This window comes from Cebus imitator, unplaced genomic scaffold, assembly GCF_001604975.1.
Source record: "Cebus imitator isolate Cc_AM_T3 unplaced genomic scaffold, Cebus_imitator-1.0 Scaffold9, whole genome shotgun sequence".
Classification (NCBI taxonomy): domain Eukaryota; kingdom Metazoa; phylum Chordata; class Mammalia; order Primates; family Cebidae; genus Cebus; species Cebus imitator.
Window position 1 is genome coordinate 5,700,137 of NW_016107324.1, and position 16,707 is coordinate 5,716,843.

At 41.6% G+C, this 16,707-nt stretch overlaps 1 protein-coding gene across 1 annotated transcript in view; it reads left to right on the top strand.

Moving 5' to 3' along the window:
• Positions 1-495: 495 nt before the first annotated feature.
• The window catches only part of CPA6 (carboxypeptidase A6), a 320,090-nt gene continuing 303,878 nt past the window's right edge, over positions 496-16,707 (top strand). Inside the window, exon 1 of the mRNA XM_017544873.2 lies at positions 496-872. Coding sequence (XP_017400362.1) covers positions 757-872 — 116 coding nt within the window. The 5' untranslated portion in view covers positions 496-756. The remainder of the gene's footprint in view (positions 873-16,707) is intronic.

Here is a 16,707-nt window from a genome sequence, read left to right on the forward strand (position 1 = left end):
ATTCCCCCACAAGAGTCTCTGAAACAGCAGCAGGTTTGGGTGCTGCTGATGCAAAATGAATACCAAGATTTCCCTGAAGCCCAGTAAAGCCACTCCCCACTCCTAGTAGTCAGGAGCCGGCAACTGAAGCCTACTGTTCTGATCTAGGTGCTATAGGTACCCCTGCGCACGTTCTCATCAAGGTTGTTAACTGTGCATTTCATTAGGTGGAATCCATTTAGGAATCTGTCATGGGAGATCAAAACATTAAGCCTGGAATGATCCGTGTCTGCTTGTTTAGCCCATCATCAGACAAATCCTTTGCAATTAGGTAGGATTCTCATGCTGAAGAAGGTAGTAGAAAAAGCAAGTTTGGACAAAAAAGTTAGGGGCCTCAAGTTGAGAAAGCAAACAAACAAAAGCAGAGAGGAGTCACCCAAAGGAAGCAGCACCCAGAGAACCCCTGCCGTGAGTCAGCACAGGGGAGGCCCAGCCCTTTCCAGGGGAGCCTGATTAAAGATCAGGCTCAGCTGCTGCCGCTGCTGCTGCTGCTTGTCCCAAGACCAAGTTGTAATAGCAACTTCCCTTTCTCAGCTGCTTAAACTTTTTTTTTCCCCTTGTAGCTGGAAAGAAGTGTCACAGTTTGCTCACTCTCAACCCTCCTCACCCACCCCCTTCCCAGAGAACGTGTGCGTGCGGTGTGTAGGGGGTGCTGCGAGCCACCTCCAGCCTCGGGTGGCTGCTTAAGTAACTTTCAACTCCTGTCTTTTTAACACTATGAAGTGTCTCAGGAAGTGCAGGGGCCAGACAGCTGCTTTCCTGCCTCTTTGCTGGCTCTTTTTGAAGATTCTGCAACCGGGACACAGCCACCTTTACAACAACCGCTATGCTGGGTAAGTGGAGCGACGTTCATGCCCTACACAGCTTTGATTTAGATCTGGGGCTGGTTTACCCTGGAGTGTGCCTCCCTTTTTCTGACTTGGGGTCTCTGAGTGAATCTGCACACTTTCTCGGTCCCCTATATAAAATGTATACACAGCTCTCTGCTCTTGGCTTTAGCTCACTGAGAGAATGTGGTGGGCTCCAGTATGGCTTTTCATACTTGTTATCATGTGCCAACATCAGCTGTGAACCCAGGATTGAATTGGATTCTGTCTTTGGAGTAGCCGTGGCCAGTATTTGCAGTGTTTGCCTTGGTTGATGCTTGGTGATGCTGTTGTCCCACAGGAATTATGACCTGAAAACTAAGCCTTTCCTTTACAAAATTGTATGTAGGAGCAGTGGGTTGAAATTCACCAGTGGTTAAGTTTAAGAACTGTGATTTTTTTTTTTAGTCTATGCTTGTTGGTCTGTAGAGTGGTTATTAGGAAGATTTTTAAATCTGAGCACTGCAAATCATTCAACTCAAAATAACCAGAATACAAGTAGTCAACTGTAAAATTACAGGTAGTTTTTCTGAAGGAAAAACATAGGAATAAAACAATCAGTTTTTTTCACCCCTCTGCAGGTTAGCAAGCTTTCTATATGCTTTTTGTCAGGACGCAGAGGGCTGGAAGCTGTGTGTTACTATGCACATTTTTATTATCCTCAAGGCTTGCTGTGGTATAGACGGCATGTGATTTGCTCACATACACAGGGGGTCGTTCTTTGAATCTGGAAATTATGGTTTGCCTGCATTTTGGAGCTGGAAAAACCTTAAATATTCCTCTAGTTCAATTCCTTTTTACAGAGGAGTAAACTCGGTGTCTTAAATCTTTTTGAATAGGCTACTATCATTCAATAATCACCACATAAGAAAAGTTTTCACATAGATCTGGATCATGACAAGGTAGTGTACAGTGTCTTAAAACCAAGTAGTTCTTTTTAGAAATAGTGTAAAGGAGAATTTATAAGTGTGACCCTGGAAACGAGTTGCATTTTTCTTTCTCTCCCAAAGAATCTTGGCACTGCCTTTAGGGTTCTCCTGAGCACAGTGCTTAGAGAGGAAATTTTCAAACATGTCCTCAGTTTTAGGGGAGGCAGGATGGAATGGAGCTGCTGGCTGAGGTGGGGAAGGGCTATAGATGGTAATATGATCACAGATTTTTCCTCCCTGGTATTTCTGAGGAACAGAAAGGAGTCAACATCCCAGGGCTGCCTTTTGGCCTGGACATAAAAGATCCCAGCTTTACCTCCGATAATTTGTGACCCCTTTAGAGATCTGGAAAAAGGAGCCTGTGTTTAAAGACTGCCAGTGCAGGCTCGGGTTGTGGAGGAGTTAATTCTGACTCTCCTGGCTGATGTCGGGTCAGATGATAAACATATATCACAGATTTAGACACGCCTGAGTGACCTAGGACCTCACTCCTCCGCTCAGCTGTGGCTACGTGCGTAATTATTTCAACGTGTGGCGCTCTTCCGTGATGACTTACCAGGCCTGCTTCAGCTGAGCAGGTGTGCACCCTTCCCTAAGCACCACCCTACAGAGAAAATGAGGCCAATGGTAGCAACCCTTTCATATAGAATTTGTAGTGACTGAAACCCTTCTGGAAAAAGCTTTATTATCTTCTCTGTTCTCAGCGATGGATGTAACCATTGCTATTTTCTCTTTAGTTGCTATGTAAGTTAATCCCAAATGTATAAATTACCAGATGTCTAAAGGTAGGAGGGAAGAAAAAGATGAAAGAATGAAAAGAAGTGAGCCTCACTCATCCACTGCAATAGAAGCCTAGAGCTTCTTTAAAAGCAAAAACATTTCTGAGCATATTCACTGTCAAAAATGGGGAATTTTAACCTACCTTCATTAGATACATAATTCTCTCGTCACCAAAGACAGAAATGCTGCTCAGGTTTGAGAATGTTTTGCTTTGTTTGCTCTAAAACTACTTTCTGCAAGTTCAGCCTTCTGGTGAACAAGAATCTGATAGGAAGACAGGGTAGAAGAGTATTTAGCAGTATTTTTGGCTGGTTTCACCCATCCAAAGTTATTCTGAGCCACCTCATTTTTATTCCATAATAATTTTTCTCTTTTGTTTTTTGTTACTAATGATGGGGCAGCCCTATTTCTTGCATTCGTGTAAAAATAGTTTTGTAGGTCTTCATAGAATCTAATAATATGTGATTATCATTTGCAGGACCCTGATCAGGAATAAAAATAAAACATGCAGGGCAGACCAGCGTGCCTCCCGAGAGCAGCTAATGAGCACAGTCCTCTTTAGACATAGACTACTGACAATTGGATAGTGCCAAGTGTGTAATGGATGCTTAGTAAATGGCAAATTTAAGTGTCTCAGAAAAAAAATGGGTTGGGATGCGTAGTGGAGGATGGGGGCAAGATAGGGATAATCAATGGTCATTTAAAAATATTAGAAAGAGTAAGACCTACCATTTGGTTGCACAACAGGGTAACTATAGTCAATAATAATTTAATTGTACATTTAAAAATGACCAACAGTGTAACTGGATTATTGTAACCCAGAGAATAAATGCTTGAGGGGATGGAGACCCCATTCTCTATGATGTGCTTATTTCACATTTCATGCCTGTGTCAAAACATCTCATGTACCCCATAAATATATATATATATATATACACACACACACACACCCACACACACACACACACACACACACTATGTACCCACTAAAAAAATGTGTAGAAAGACTACAAGAAAATCTGATGACAAAAGCTAGTCCCTTTTTTGACAACTATATTAAACATTTACAAGACAGATGTTTAAATGCATAGAAAAGCAATGAAGCAAAGTGGAAAATAGTGACTTCAATTATATTTATTGGTACTTTATCTCAAGGGTGCCAGGGGTTACAAACGCCAAGTCAAACATTTCTGGGGTAAACAAATGTCCATCAGTAAGTGAGACCCCTATGCAAGCAAACGTCATTCTGTGTTCTCTTTTTCTGCCTCATCTCCTTGTTTTCCCAAAAGCAGGGCTGGTTACTTATTATACTGTGATATTGAAACAAAAAAAAAAAATACGAATCTTCCGCATCACAGAAAATTAGGGTAGTGTTTTTTTTGTTTTTTGTTTTTTGTTTTCTTTTCTTTTTTTTTTTTTTTTTGATAATGGTAAAAGAGATCTCAGGCAGTAACAATAAATTCTGGCAAAATTGTAGAACTGACATGGCTATGATTTTTGAAAACTACTTATTGAGTGCCTTCTTCATGTGACAACATAGCGTAAGTCTGAAATTTAACTGCCTCAATGTCAATTTTTGCTTTTCCACATTTAGTAGCTCCTAAGATAATAATTTATCTTAGGTAAGTTGTTAAGCTTCTTCAAACCTCAGTTTCCTTATCTAGAACAATGGAGGCAATATTAAACCTTCCTCACCAAGTTGCTGGAGGATTCCAGAATAGCATGGATATTGCATGGTTCTTGGTACTTAGTAAGAACTTAACAGGATGGTAAAATGTTTACCAAGACTTCATATAAGCATTTATAAAAATATTAATAATTCAAACAAGAACCTTATGAATTTGTTACCCTCACTTTACAAATAGGCTAAATGAAGTAAAGTCCAGGTAGCCCAAGTTCGGGGCTAGTTCAAGGACACACTTGAGATTCTCACCCAGCTCTGCCTGACTCCACCACTGTACTTCTCACTCTTATTCAGGCATAGAGAAGAATTGCCTTTAAGAAAAACTGTAAGATTTCATCTTGTTTGGGGAAATGATAGTTTCAGAACAATAAAGGAAAAGAGATTATTCAGGTAAAATTGGAAGTTTAATCTTGGTCATCTTCTCTAGGGTGATGATGAGTCATTGATAGTGAATCATTATTAGAAAAGCATGCAGAGCCCATAAGGGATAGAAAACAGAAGAGGAAAGAACTTTCTATTGTCACACACACACACACACACACACACACACACACACACGGCACCAAAGTAGCACAGAAAGTAGCTGTGATTGTGTGCCTTTGTTCATGTAAGTATTGTTTGGATGCCTATTGTGTGCTGAGAACTTGACCAACAGAGTGAATGCCCTCTGATAGCTTACTGTTTAGTAGAGAATATTGCTCACACATCAAATTACTATACAATGTGTAAGTGCTGTATGACAGCAGTTCCCAATGTTTTTGGCACCAGGGACTGGTTTTGTGGAAGAGAGTTTTTCCACAGACAGTGGCGGGAGACGGTTTCAGAATGATTCAAGGGCATTACATTTATTGTGCACTTAACTTCTATTGTTATTACCGTGTAATATATAATGAAATAATTATAGGACTCACCATAACAATCAGTGGGAGCCCTGAGCTTGTTTTTCTGAAACTAGGTGGTCCCATCTGGGGGTGATGGGAGATAGTGACAGATCATCAGGCATTAGATCTTTGTAAGGAGCATGCAACCTAGATCCCTTGCATGTGCAGTTCACAATAGGGTTCTTGCTCCTGTGAGAATCTAATGCTACTGATGGTCTGACAGGAAGCAGAGCTCAGGCAGAATGCGAGTGACGGGGAGCAACTGCAAATACAGATGAAGCTTTGCTCCCTAGCCCGCCATTTACCTCCTGCTGTGGAGCCCGGTTCCTAATAGGCCACCAACTGGAACCAGTCTGTGGCCAGGGGTTTGGGGCCACCTGCTGTACGAGATGAACAGATTCCTGAGGGCTGTTAGAAGAGCTCAGTGATCAAAAAGGAGTGGTGAACATCCTTGTTATGGCCTTGCCAATCCTGATCACCCAGCCCTGCTGTATGTAGGCTGAGGGTGCAGAGAGACAGCTTTCTGTCATCATGGTTGCTTCTTGGGACTGGAATCAAGTAATGTGCTTATACTGGGTCTGCTTGCAAAGCTCCATGGACTCCTTTTTTCTCATGACAGCCCTGCACTTATTGAAGATGCCTCTCATGTCTTGGGAGTTTCTTCCCCTTTCTTCTTTGTGTCTCAAGGAAGCCACTTTGATGAATGGCGTACCCTTTTATCCCACGACCATAGGTATGAGCAGGGCTGAGTATCACCCACTAGGCAGCTGGTATGTGCTGGTTAGCCACACCCATGCTGTGCTTATGACCCCACTTATGGTTACTTGTCCACAAGTCAATAGTTGTCTGTGGAAACAGGATATGACAATTTACAGAAGCAGACTTGAAAAAAGTAAGATTTTTTTTAAGTAGCTTGGGGCCAGGCACAGTAGCTCACGCCTATAATCCCAGCACGTTGGGAGGCCAAGGCAGGTGGATCACCTGAGGTCAGGAGTTCAAGTCCAGCCTGGCCAAAATGGTGAAATCCCATCTCTACTAAAAGTACAAAAATTATCCGGGCATGGTAACATGCACCTGTAGTCCCAGCTACTCAGTAGGCTAAGGCAGGAGAATCGCTTGAACCTGGAAGGCAGCGGTTGCAGTGAGCCAAGATGGCACTCCAGCCTAAGTGACAGAGCAAGACTCCGTCTCAAGAGAAAAAAAAAAAAAAAAGTAATTTGGTCCTTGAAATCCTATAAGCAAAGAGACTGCACGTTGGTTTGGCATACTGAAAAGAAAAAAATCATGAGAAACACAGTGACTCAGCAGAGCAGTTTCAACCACAGGGACATCATATTTGTTTTCAACCTTACCTCTCTGGCTATCCCCCCACCTCTCTGGTAAGAGCAGTTTCTCGTTCTTTTATGTCCTAATGGTGGCTTCCTTTGACTGCTCTGAGCTTTTAGAAACCTAGGTCTAGAGCACAAGAAATAAGAGCTGGTCATGTGAATCTGAGTTACCATCTACCTTGGTAGTTAAGGCTCATTTCAGATATGATGGACTAAGTCCCCCTTTTCCCGGGACTGGCCTGGGGTTGTTTGCACCTGCTGTTCTGGTGTAGTGATCGGCAGTGCCTCCTTCCCAACTGAGAAGGGTCCTGATTTGATGGTAAATTGTTGGTTTGACCTTTTTTATTCTTCACTGTTGGCATCCTTAATGAGTTTTATTCCATGTCTTCAAATATTCCCATTATTTCACTCCTAAAAAAGAAATGCATTTCTGGTTCCTTCTGTTCCTGTGAAAAGCAGCCCATTTGTGCTATCCTCTCCCTTGCAATGACCACCAGCCACGTCTATGTTTTTGTTTTCATCTCAGACTGGGTTAAGGTAGCTTTCTCCTAACTGATCTTCCTATCTCTAGTCCTTTCTCATACTGATGAGCTTACTAAAATAAGACTTTTTATCACTTCACTCTCCTGCTCAAAGACCTACTTTGGCTCCCTATTGTCAACTACATGAAAGGCAGAATACTCTGCATGGCTTTCAAGGCCTCTATCATCAAATTCCGGTTTTCCTGCCTCTCTTTCACTTGTCCTCAGCTCTGAAACCCGATCTAGTCAGGTGAGAGAGCTAGAGAGCTTCATTCAGCATTGCACACCTTGAATAAACAAAGCAAGCAGGTCCCATTCATAGTAAGGGCCTAAAGCAGGAACAGGCCATCTCAGTTCATGAATGATAGGTTGAAATATGTGCTCTACATTTCGGGGCATTAGGAAGAATAAAGGACACGTCCTGGGTTCTAAGGTTGGTTATGAACATTTCCCACAAGTTAGTGTGTAGCTGATAGAATATTTCTTCAAATCCTTCTGGAACTTCCTTCTAGCTCTTGTCCCTTGTTAATAGTATAATATTTTTAGTTTTCCTTATGCATTAGCTCAACGTACAGCCCCTAAGTGCTGATTGCTTATCAGCTCATTATACCCAAAGCTTTCTTCCCTGCGGTATGTTCTGTGTTTTGGGGCCTCCTGCTTTGCTTGTTAAAGACATGCAGTGCTGTAGCTCTCTACTCCTCTACCCAAACTCACAGGCAGACAGTACTCCATGGGGGTCAGCACTTCCCAAGCTAGCAGAAAGAGGAGTGATTCAAATGCTTCTGGGCTCCACTGTCCTTGAAGCCCAATCTGATAATGGACCCTTTATTTTATGGCACCAAGGTACTTTCTGGGTAATACCATTAAGCAAAATCACTTCCAACCCCAGAAAGCAGCAAAGGATGTCAATGCTTCATAACTTCCCAGCTTATATTGTGTGAGCTACAAAAGCATTATTTTTTTCTGTCTTTGTAAATGGAATGACTGAACAAAAAAATGCCTTTGGTGACGTTTTAGAGTTTTCACTATGATCAGTCAGTAACTAACTTGTTTATTGGATTATAATTTGCTTTGCTAAATAAGTGGCTTCTCAATCTGCCTCTAGGCATTATCTTCTTTATGATACAGTAGAATGCAGAATATGAAGCTTTGGGATCTTGTTCTGGGTAATGCCGTAAATTTCCTAAAAGATTATTTTATGAAAGGTTGAAGCAAACTTCTAAGTGTTTCTCTTCAACATAATTATAGCTTAGCTTTTTTTTTCCAGTGTACTTTGAAAGTAGTAAAACATTTTAGTTTCAATTTTAGTAAGGATACTATTGGGTTGTTGTTTTGTTTCTGTATTTTTATTTGTTCGTTTATTGGTTTTGTTATGACAAAGAAATCCTAAACCTCCACGGCTTAAACAAGGAATCTATTTCTCTCTTATGTAAAACTCCAGAACAGCTATAGCTGGTTGGTGGTGCTGGAGAACCAGGCTGCTTCTGTCTTGTAGCTCTGCCATGCTCAACATTCAACTTCCAAAGGAGGAGTCTTCCATTTCTCACAGTCCAACCAGCAGGAAAGTGGAAGGAAAAGTCACTCTCCTGTAATGCCATAGACCAGAAGTTCTGACATCACTTTCTGCAGGCCAGAATCAGCTAGATGGCCCTAGCTGCAAGGAGACTATGAAATATAGTCTTTAGTCAGGGGGCCAGATCTGGGAGAACATATTAGAGATGACTACAGCAGTCTCTCTCTGAGTGGTTACACTGATACCCAGTGACTACCAACCCACTATCTCTTCCACTTATTTGTTTGTTTGTTTGAATAATAATCTCTCCAAATGGATGTTTAGAATTTTGGAATTGCAGCTAATTAAAAGTGTGCATTTTTTTCTTCTACAAATGGTGTTTTTTTACATCATAAAAGTCAGGACTGGAAGGAACAAAAATATATCATAGCCCAATCCCTTTTTATAATATATGAGGAAGCAGAACTCCATAAAGGTAAAAGGACTGGCAGAGCTAGCAGTAGAGTTAAGACTAAAACCCAGGCCACTTGAGTTCACAGCATTCCTTACAGTTAGCAACACCACCTTTGGTGACTCTGGAAATATTCTTATCCTTTCCTATTCTCTAGAGTCATTGCAGATGAAGTAAAGTGATTTGGAAAGGCTGAGAAGTGTTTAACAAGGGAGGATTTCATTTCATATCTATAAATATTTGCAGGGCGTCTGGCCCACTGCTAGTCTAGGACTACAGACATGAAAGAGAAGCCCACGTGCACAGTATAATGAGTAACTCAAGCAGATAAACAAACAGTTCCAACCCTGGGGTCCTTGTGCCTCCACAGAAAACTCTTGCTATCAGATATCAAGTGAGTGCAGGAGAAGGTCCCCTAACCCAGACTGAAGAATGGACAGAAGGCCAGAGAAGTCATCTGAGATGTGACGATTATAAAGGAAAAAAAGAAGCATTTGAGTTTTATTAAATATGCAAGATATTTTTCTTTTAAATGTCTGGTACTGAAAGGACGTGGCCCTGATCTCAGTCATGAAAAACAACTAGAGACTCAGTTAAGGCTTTCTAGACACAGGAAATATATTGGTGTAGAGAACTACAGATGAGAGAGCTTAGCCAAGTCTAGAAAATCAGAGCAATTGAATATGGCTGCAATAGAAGGCATCTTTCTCCCAGGGAGTCAGGAGAGGGGAGGAAAGGCTGCAGAGGTAGGTGAGGTCCCATAAAACATGGTTTTGATTTCTCCCAAAGGTGGCAGCATGCTCATAAACAATTTAAACAGGGAATTTAGTTGATGCAATTTTTAAAAGAAAGTTCCATCTGCCATCGTTGAAAATGGGAAGACCAGAGGGCTGAAGGCTGGCGTCAAGGTGACTGGGATGTTATGGTGACCTTAGTAATATGGGGCAGGGCCTGGTTTATGGCAGTGACATTGGAAGAAAAAGGAGGGAGCCAATTAAATAAATATTTAGCAGGTAGAATTTTCATAATTTTCCCACTATTTCACAGTGGGAATAGTGTAAAGTGAGTCTCAGAATTAGGTAATTAAGCTGAGCTCTTTGCAGAGAAGATAAGCACTTTTTTGGATGTGTATTATTTGAGGTGCCTATAAGATGCCCAGTTGGATAGATGGGTCTGAAGCTCGGGAGAGACCTCTAGGTTATGAAATTTTTGATTCCAGAAGCTGATGTGTCAACAGAAATTCTTGAACCTTGTGTATAGGATGGTGTACCCAGGAAGAATTCATTACATGAAAAGAGGGCCAAAGACTCAATAGAGCAGAAGGGGATAGGCAGAGACGAAAGTAGTGGAAAGGTCTAGAAACAGAGCAAGAAACACAGGAGACGTCAGTTAAAGAAAAATAAGGGATTCAAGAAGGGAGAGGTCAGTCATACCAAGTGACGCAAAGTCGTATCCACTGGGTAGGCCATTCAGGACATCATTTGTGGTATCATCAAAGGTGCTTTTGGTGGAGTGGTGAATGGAAACTAGAGCAGCTAGATTGAGAAGGGAATGGTATGTCAGAAAATTAGCAGTGAAAGGAGACCGTAATATCAAGAAGCTTGTCCATGAAGTGGGGGTGAGGGCAGTGTGGGGTGCCGATAGATTTATAGAAGTGTTTTGCCATTTTGCTTTTACTCCTTAAGATAGAAAAGATATACTCATATTTTACACCAGGTGGTAGAAATAAGGGAAGAGAGAGACCAGTAATAAAGGAGAGACCACAGGAAAGTGATGGAGTCAGGTCTTCACAGAGACTGAAAGCTGGCTGGCCTCTCCTTTCTCTGTAAGGTAGAAGGTGGATCCTGGTCCTAGGAAGAGAGAGGGGAAATTGACTTGAGACCTTCAGAAGGATCACCAGCATCACTGAGGAGCCAGCTGATGGTAGGGGGGATGAGTCCATAAAGGAACCATAAACCCAGCTCCATGGATTTTCTCCAGGATCATTTCTGAAGAATGTTACCTGGAATGTGCTCCCAGAGGGAGAAGGGAGGGAAGGCAGCAGAGATAGGTGAGGTCCCATAATACGCACTTCCGATTTCTCCCAAAGGTGACAGTATGCTCATGAACAACTTTAAGCAGAGAATTTAGTTGATTCTATTTTTAAGAGAAAATTCCCTCTGCCATCATTGAGAATGGAGGAGCAATTTCTGGAGCTCTAAAAGGAAAGAGGGCAGAAATGTAATAGCAATGGAGGAAAGAAAGGAAAAAGGCTGCCACTAATTTGTATTTTTCTAGCATTTAATAAGATGATACAGTATTTTGTAAATCAGAATATAATATGAGGTATTATATTAGGTAAGTTATGCTATTCGTGGGAAAGTCTCTCATGTAGGTACATCCTGTCACAAAATTGACAGTTTTTTCATTACCTTCTATCTTCCTAAGGAATTAGTAACAGACTGAAAATGTCTTCGTTTCTTCTTAGCCAAATGAATGGGTCTATTCGTATTCAATTATCAGAAAACTGGAGGTACCATCTCCTTGTCCATCTTCCTAGTTCTCTCGTTCTGCTTCACTCCACAAACACTTACTGACCCAACACCAGGAGAGTAGCAATTATCACATCCTGACAGTCATTTCTGATCCCCAAGGATGGTTAGCAATCTTCAGAGTAGCTGTGCCAGGCAGTGTCTTGCAGAGGAAACGACAATCTGTGTCTCCTGAGGGTTTTGTTTTAATCCACAATCTCAACTGAAAAAAAGAGGGAGAGATTTAAAAAAAAAGAACAAGTATTTAAAACAAATGAAAATGCAAGTATATTCGATCAACACACTCTCTCTTCCTGATTTTTTTTACCTTTGTTTTCTAACACACATTTTGTGTATTTTAAAATATATTTTATTGTGTTTTAGGTCTTGAGGTACATGTGAAGAACATGCAGGATTGCTGCATAGGTGCATACATGGCAATGTGGTTTGCTGCCTTCCTCCCCATCACCTATATCTGGCATTTCTCCCCATGTTGTGTATTTTCATAGCATTTCAGTATTAGCAACTAATAAAAGATGAAAGTTCAAAGATACTCTTTATCACTAGATGAGAACCCTGGTCTATGTTTGCACTTACAGAAGCCGAAATTATTTGCACATGTGACCACATTGGTCCTGTTTTCATTTCCCCTCTCTCCCTTTCAGAATGTCTTTATCTTATCAGACTAATTCATGAATCACCAACATGCCAACTAGGTTCCTTTTTCTGATTTTGTGACTGTAATGAGAACACAAGATTTGTAATGAGATGATTGGTGTCTTATTATATCCTCTCCATCATGTTTGCATGGGATGTCTGATGATGTGATAGCAATATATTTGGCATCAAAACTGCTAAACATATTGAAGGTTGGAGGCATTTGGGATGAGCCTGTATAGCAAAGTATTTGGAGTAGTTAGAAATTTGCTACAGAAAAAATATCCTAAGCCCTCAACTTACACGGCAGAAAAAAGGATACATATGGGGGAGTCCAGTTCTCCCGAAGTTTTCAGACCTCTTTGTGGAAGCAAAGGAAAATGTCTGTAAGTGATGAGTAGAAAATCATCTTAATGTAATATCTGATAGAAAAATCACTTCAATATTTTGGAGAGAAATATAGTCTGCTTTGTTTTTCTCTGCCTAAAATAAGGGTTTTCTTTTTCTATAGGGCCCTAGTTTCCTGAAGTCATGCACCCTCCTCACTACTATTCTAAAAACTCTCCAATTACTTCAAGTACACACACACACACCTGCGCCCTCTCTCCCGTCATGCCTGACACCAAACCTTTATGACTAGTAAACAAATGTATCTTTCTTGTTAAGAGGGAGGCTGGTGTCTCACACTTGTAATACCAGCACTTTGAGAGGCCAAGGTGGGAGGATCACTTGAGCCCAGGGATTTGAGACCCAGCCCGTCCAACATGGGAAAATCCTGAATTTACAAAAAAAAAAAAAAAAATTAAGTTTGCCAGGTGTGGTGCCGCATACCTGTAGTTCCACTACTAGGGATGCCTAGGCAGGAGGATTACTTAAGCCCGGGAGTATGAGGCTGCAGTGAGCCATGACTGCACCACTGCACTCCAGCCTGGGCAACAGCCTGTCTCAAAAAAAAAAAAAGGGAGACAATGTAGCATTTGATGTGAGTTATCTCAGCTTCCATCCTTCCTACCACAGACTATACAGGTTCCTGATCCCTGCCCCTCTTTTCCAAGGCAACATCTTGTGCGTTCAGTCAGCACTATTCATTGAGTGCCTACCATGTGCCCATTTTAAGGCCCAGGGATCTAGCACTGCAGGTTCTAGGAATACAGCACTTCTTTTAAGTCCTAGTGAATGAAACAAAGTCTCTTGTGAGGTTTACATTTAATGGAGTGACAGAAACTTAATATGTCATAGTTCTGAGCTCTTATAAGGATAATGAAGGGAGATAGAATGTAGAAAGGTGATAAACAGTGTCAAGAGAGGAGATGAGAATAAAGTGAGACTCCTGATTATGTGAAGATCTGAGGGTAGAAACCTCCATGCATGGGAAACAGCAGGTGAAGTGGAAGCCTGGGTGGCATGTCCCTGGACAGTGGGTCTCAGACCAACATCAGCACTGCCTGGGAACTGGCAAGAAACTCAAAATTCTCAGGCCACCTCCCCCTCCCAAATCAGGAGCTCTGGGGATGGGGCCCAGCAGTTGGGTTTAACAAGCCCTCAAGGTGATGGAAGCTAAAATTTGAGAACCACTGTTGAGGACAAGCAGCAGGGTGACATGGCTGGAGCCTGTGGGTCAGTGGAACAGTCACTCGCTTTGTTCCTGCTGCTCCAGTCCAGACAGTGTTCAATTTCCTTTTGTTTATCACCGTGAACCCTCTCAAAATCACCTACAGCTCACTTCCTCTGTCCTTAGTCTATTCTGTGCATATTTCTGGGGAAGCTCTCCCTCCTCCACACCTGCTCACCTTTCTCAAATCAGTTCAAACTCTTACCTCCTCCATTGCGAGTTCCCAGATGCCACCAATCAGCTGTGACCATGCCCTCCTCTGAGAGCCCAGGCCACTCTGTCCTTTATAACACTAATCACACATGGCTAGGTATTACAGTTGTGTGTGGATGTCCTATCTTTCTTTTTAGGAAATAAGTTGAGAGTAGGAGGCTCTATCTTCTTACCTGTATTCTTACCGTCCCCAAATAGTGCTTAGCATAGTCAGTGAAGATCTGAATGGATGAAAAAGAAAAAGGAGGGAGGAAGAAGAGGAAGGGATGAGAGAGAGACAGGGAAAGAATGGGACGAGGCAGGAAACAAAGAATTGAATTGCTGACACCTGCAGGCAGTTTTACCACTCTAGATTTCAACAGTGACAAGCAGTGAGAAACAGGAACCATTTGCCCTTACGGCTTTCGGAGGAATGTGGGGACCACAGCTGCCACCTGTATGTGCTTGCAGGCGATATTCCCACCCTCCTGTTGATTTCTCCCTGTTCAATGTGTTTCGGGTATCACTTGCACTATTACCCAAATTTGATCTCAGATATTTTATTTACACAGGCTCCTAAAAGTGATTGGACCAGCATTCTGCTTGGGGGAGGAGATCTCTTAGGCAAAACTGCTGTTTCCTGGCTAGGTAGAATGGGCACCAGCTGGTCAACACATTTATCAGCCATTGCCTTTACCAAATTTGGAGAAGCCACCGTTGCTTTTTTCTCATTGTTGTTTTATCCTCTAAGGAATAGACATGAGGTCAGCTGAAATTGTAGGTCACTCCTCAATCATTGATTCATTTTGAACCTAACATCCTCCCTAGTTTTGGACTAAGCTTTACAAACCAAAGAACTTCCAGTATATCTTTCAGAACTTTATTGGTTGTGTTCTTCCTTTAACTCATCTTTTTCTCTCTCTTTAGATCCCTTGACTCAATAAGGAGAAAGTTTTCTTGCAATTTCTATACTTGGTTCCCCTACTGAGATGCCCATACAAATTCCAAATACCACAGAAACAGAATGGCCCTGGAGAGCACAGTCAGGCTTCCTTTAAAAATAAGGGCAACAATAAAAATTCAAACACAGAAAGTTGATCAAATGGAGCGTTATGTGGTTCAGAGTCATCAGACTGGGGGCATTTTCTGAGCCAACCTCAGCATGCTGCCGCAGCAGCAGTCCAGCTTTCCCTCAAGCTGGAAATATACAGACAGAGGTTGTGTGAAATCAGTTGGTCCCTGTGAGAAACACTTAAAGCCTTAGAAAGCCTTGAGTTAAGGAGTTGTGGAAGAAGTGAGGGGATAGGGACCAGATGAGAAATAGCAAAAGGGAAGGGACTCTCCAAGGGTGAAACCACTGCACAGTTTCTCAAGAAAAATTATGGCATGCCAAAGGACTCACCACCATCTTGGCCTCTTTGTGTGCATGTGAAAAAGCATTTGTTTTTTCCTTCAAATGCAACTCGCATAGAGAGCATTTAAACACAGGATGAATAGCTCACCATGGACCCAGCTACTGGTACCTTGGTTCTTTCAAGAAAAGAATCTTAAGAAGAAAGTTAGATGAAATGGCAAAGTAGAATTATCACCAATTCAAAGATTCAACCACTGTCCCCAAATTAGGTATTCTAAACCAATTAGTGAAAAGATACAAAATCAATATGGTGAGCCAGTCTCATTTCTATAATAGCAGGATTACAAATACTTAAAAGAATGATTTCCTAAGAATGGAAAATGTTTATGGTGACTACTTAGCAAGAATTTTGTGCTCTTGAACATGCAATGTAATTTATAGTTATTACACATAGCTTCTGATAAACATATTGTATTTTTAAGCATTGGTCACTTCACCAAGATTCTTCTATTCATTACATGGGACAGTGGAAAGCCAGTTACTCATTTCATTCAATCTAAAGATAACCACTATGATATTCTCATTTAAAATAAGAAATATATATTTGTTCTTTATCCCCATTTTCTGGCAAACAGCCCCTAAAATCCTTGACTCTCTAAAGTGATGTGTCCTTTATATGATAATAAGATGACTGGTGATGGGGGCTCCTGGATAGCCTTAGGATGGGAGCTGGTTGCCAGGGAAACCCACCCTGTGATTAGAGGGTTGGGACTTTCAGCCCCATTCCCCAACCTCCAGGGACGTGAAAGGGACTGAAGGTTGAGCTAATCACCAGCAGTCAATGATTTAATCAGTTGTGCCCTCATAATGAACCTTCCATAAAAAACCAAAATGAACAGAGTTCAGAGAGCGTCTAGGTTGCTGAACATATAGAAGTACTGGGAGGTTGGTATCCCCCGAGAGGGTCTGGACGTTCTGGACCCATTCCCACATACATTGCCACATGCCTCTCTTCCATCTTCTTTATCTGTATATTTTCCCTGGTAACAATGCTGCAAGATCTGCACATGTACCCCAGAACTTAACGTAAATTTTTTTTTAAAAAAAGAAAAAAATAATAAATGGGTAAATATAAGTGTTTTCCTAAGTTCTGTGAGCCACATCCTAGCAAATGACCAAACCCAAGGGAGGGGATAATGGGAACCCCTAATTTATAGCTGGTTAGTCAGAATTTCCAGACACCTGAACTTGAGATTGGCATGTGAAGTAAGGGATAGTTATCTAGGACTGAGCCTCTAACCTATGAGATCTGGAGCTAGTTCTGGTTAAAGTCAGAATTGAACTGAATTGTAGGACACCCAGCTGGTGTGAGAGAATTGCTGGATGGGGG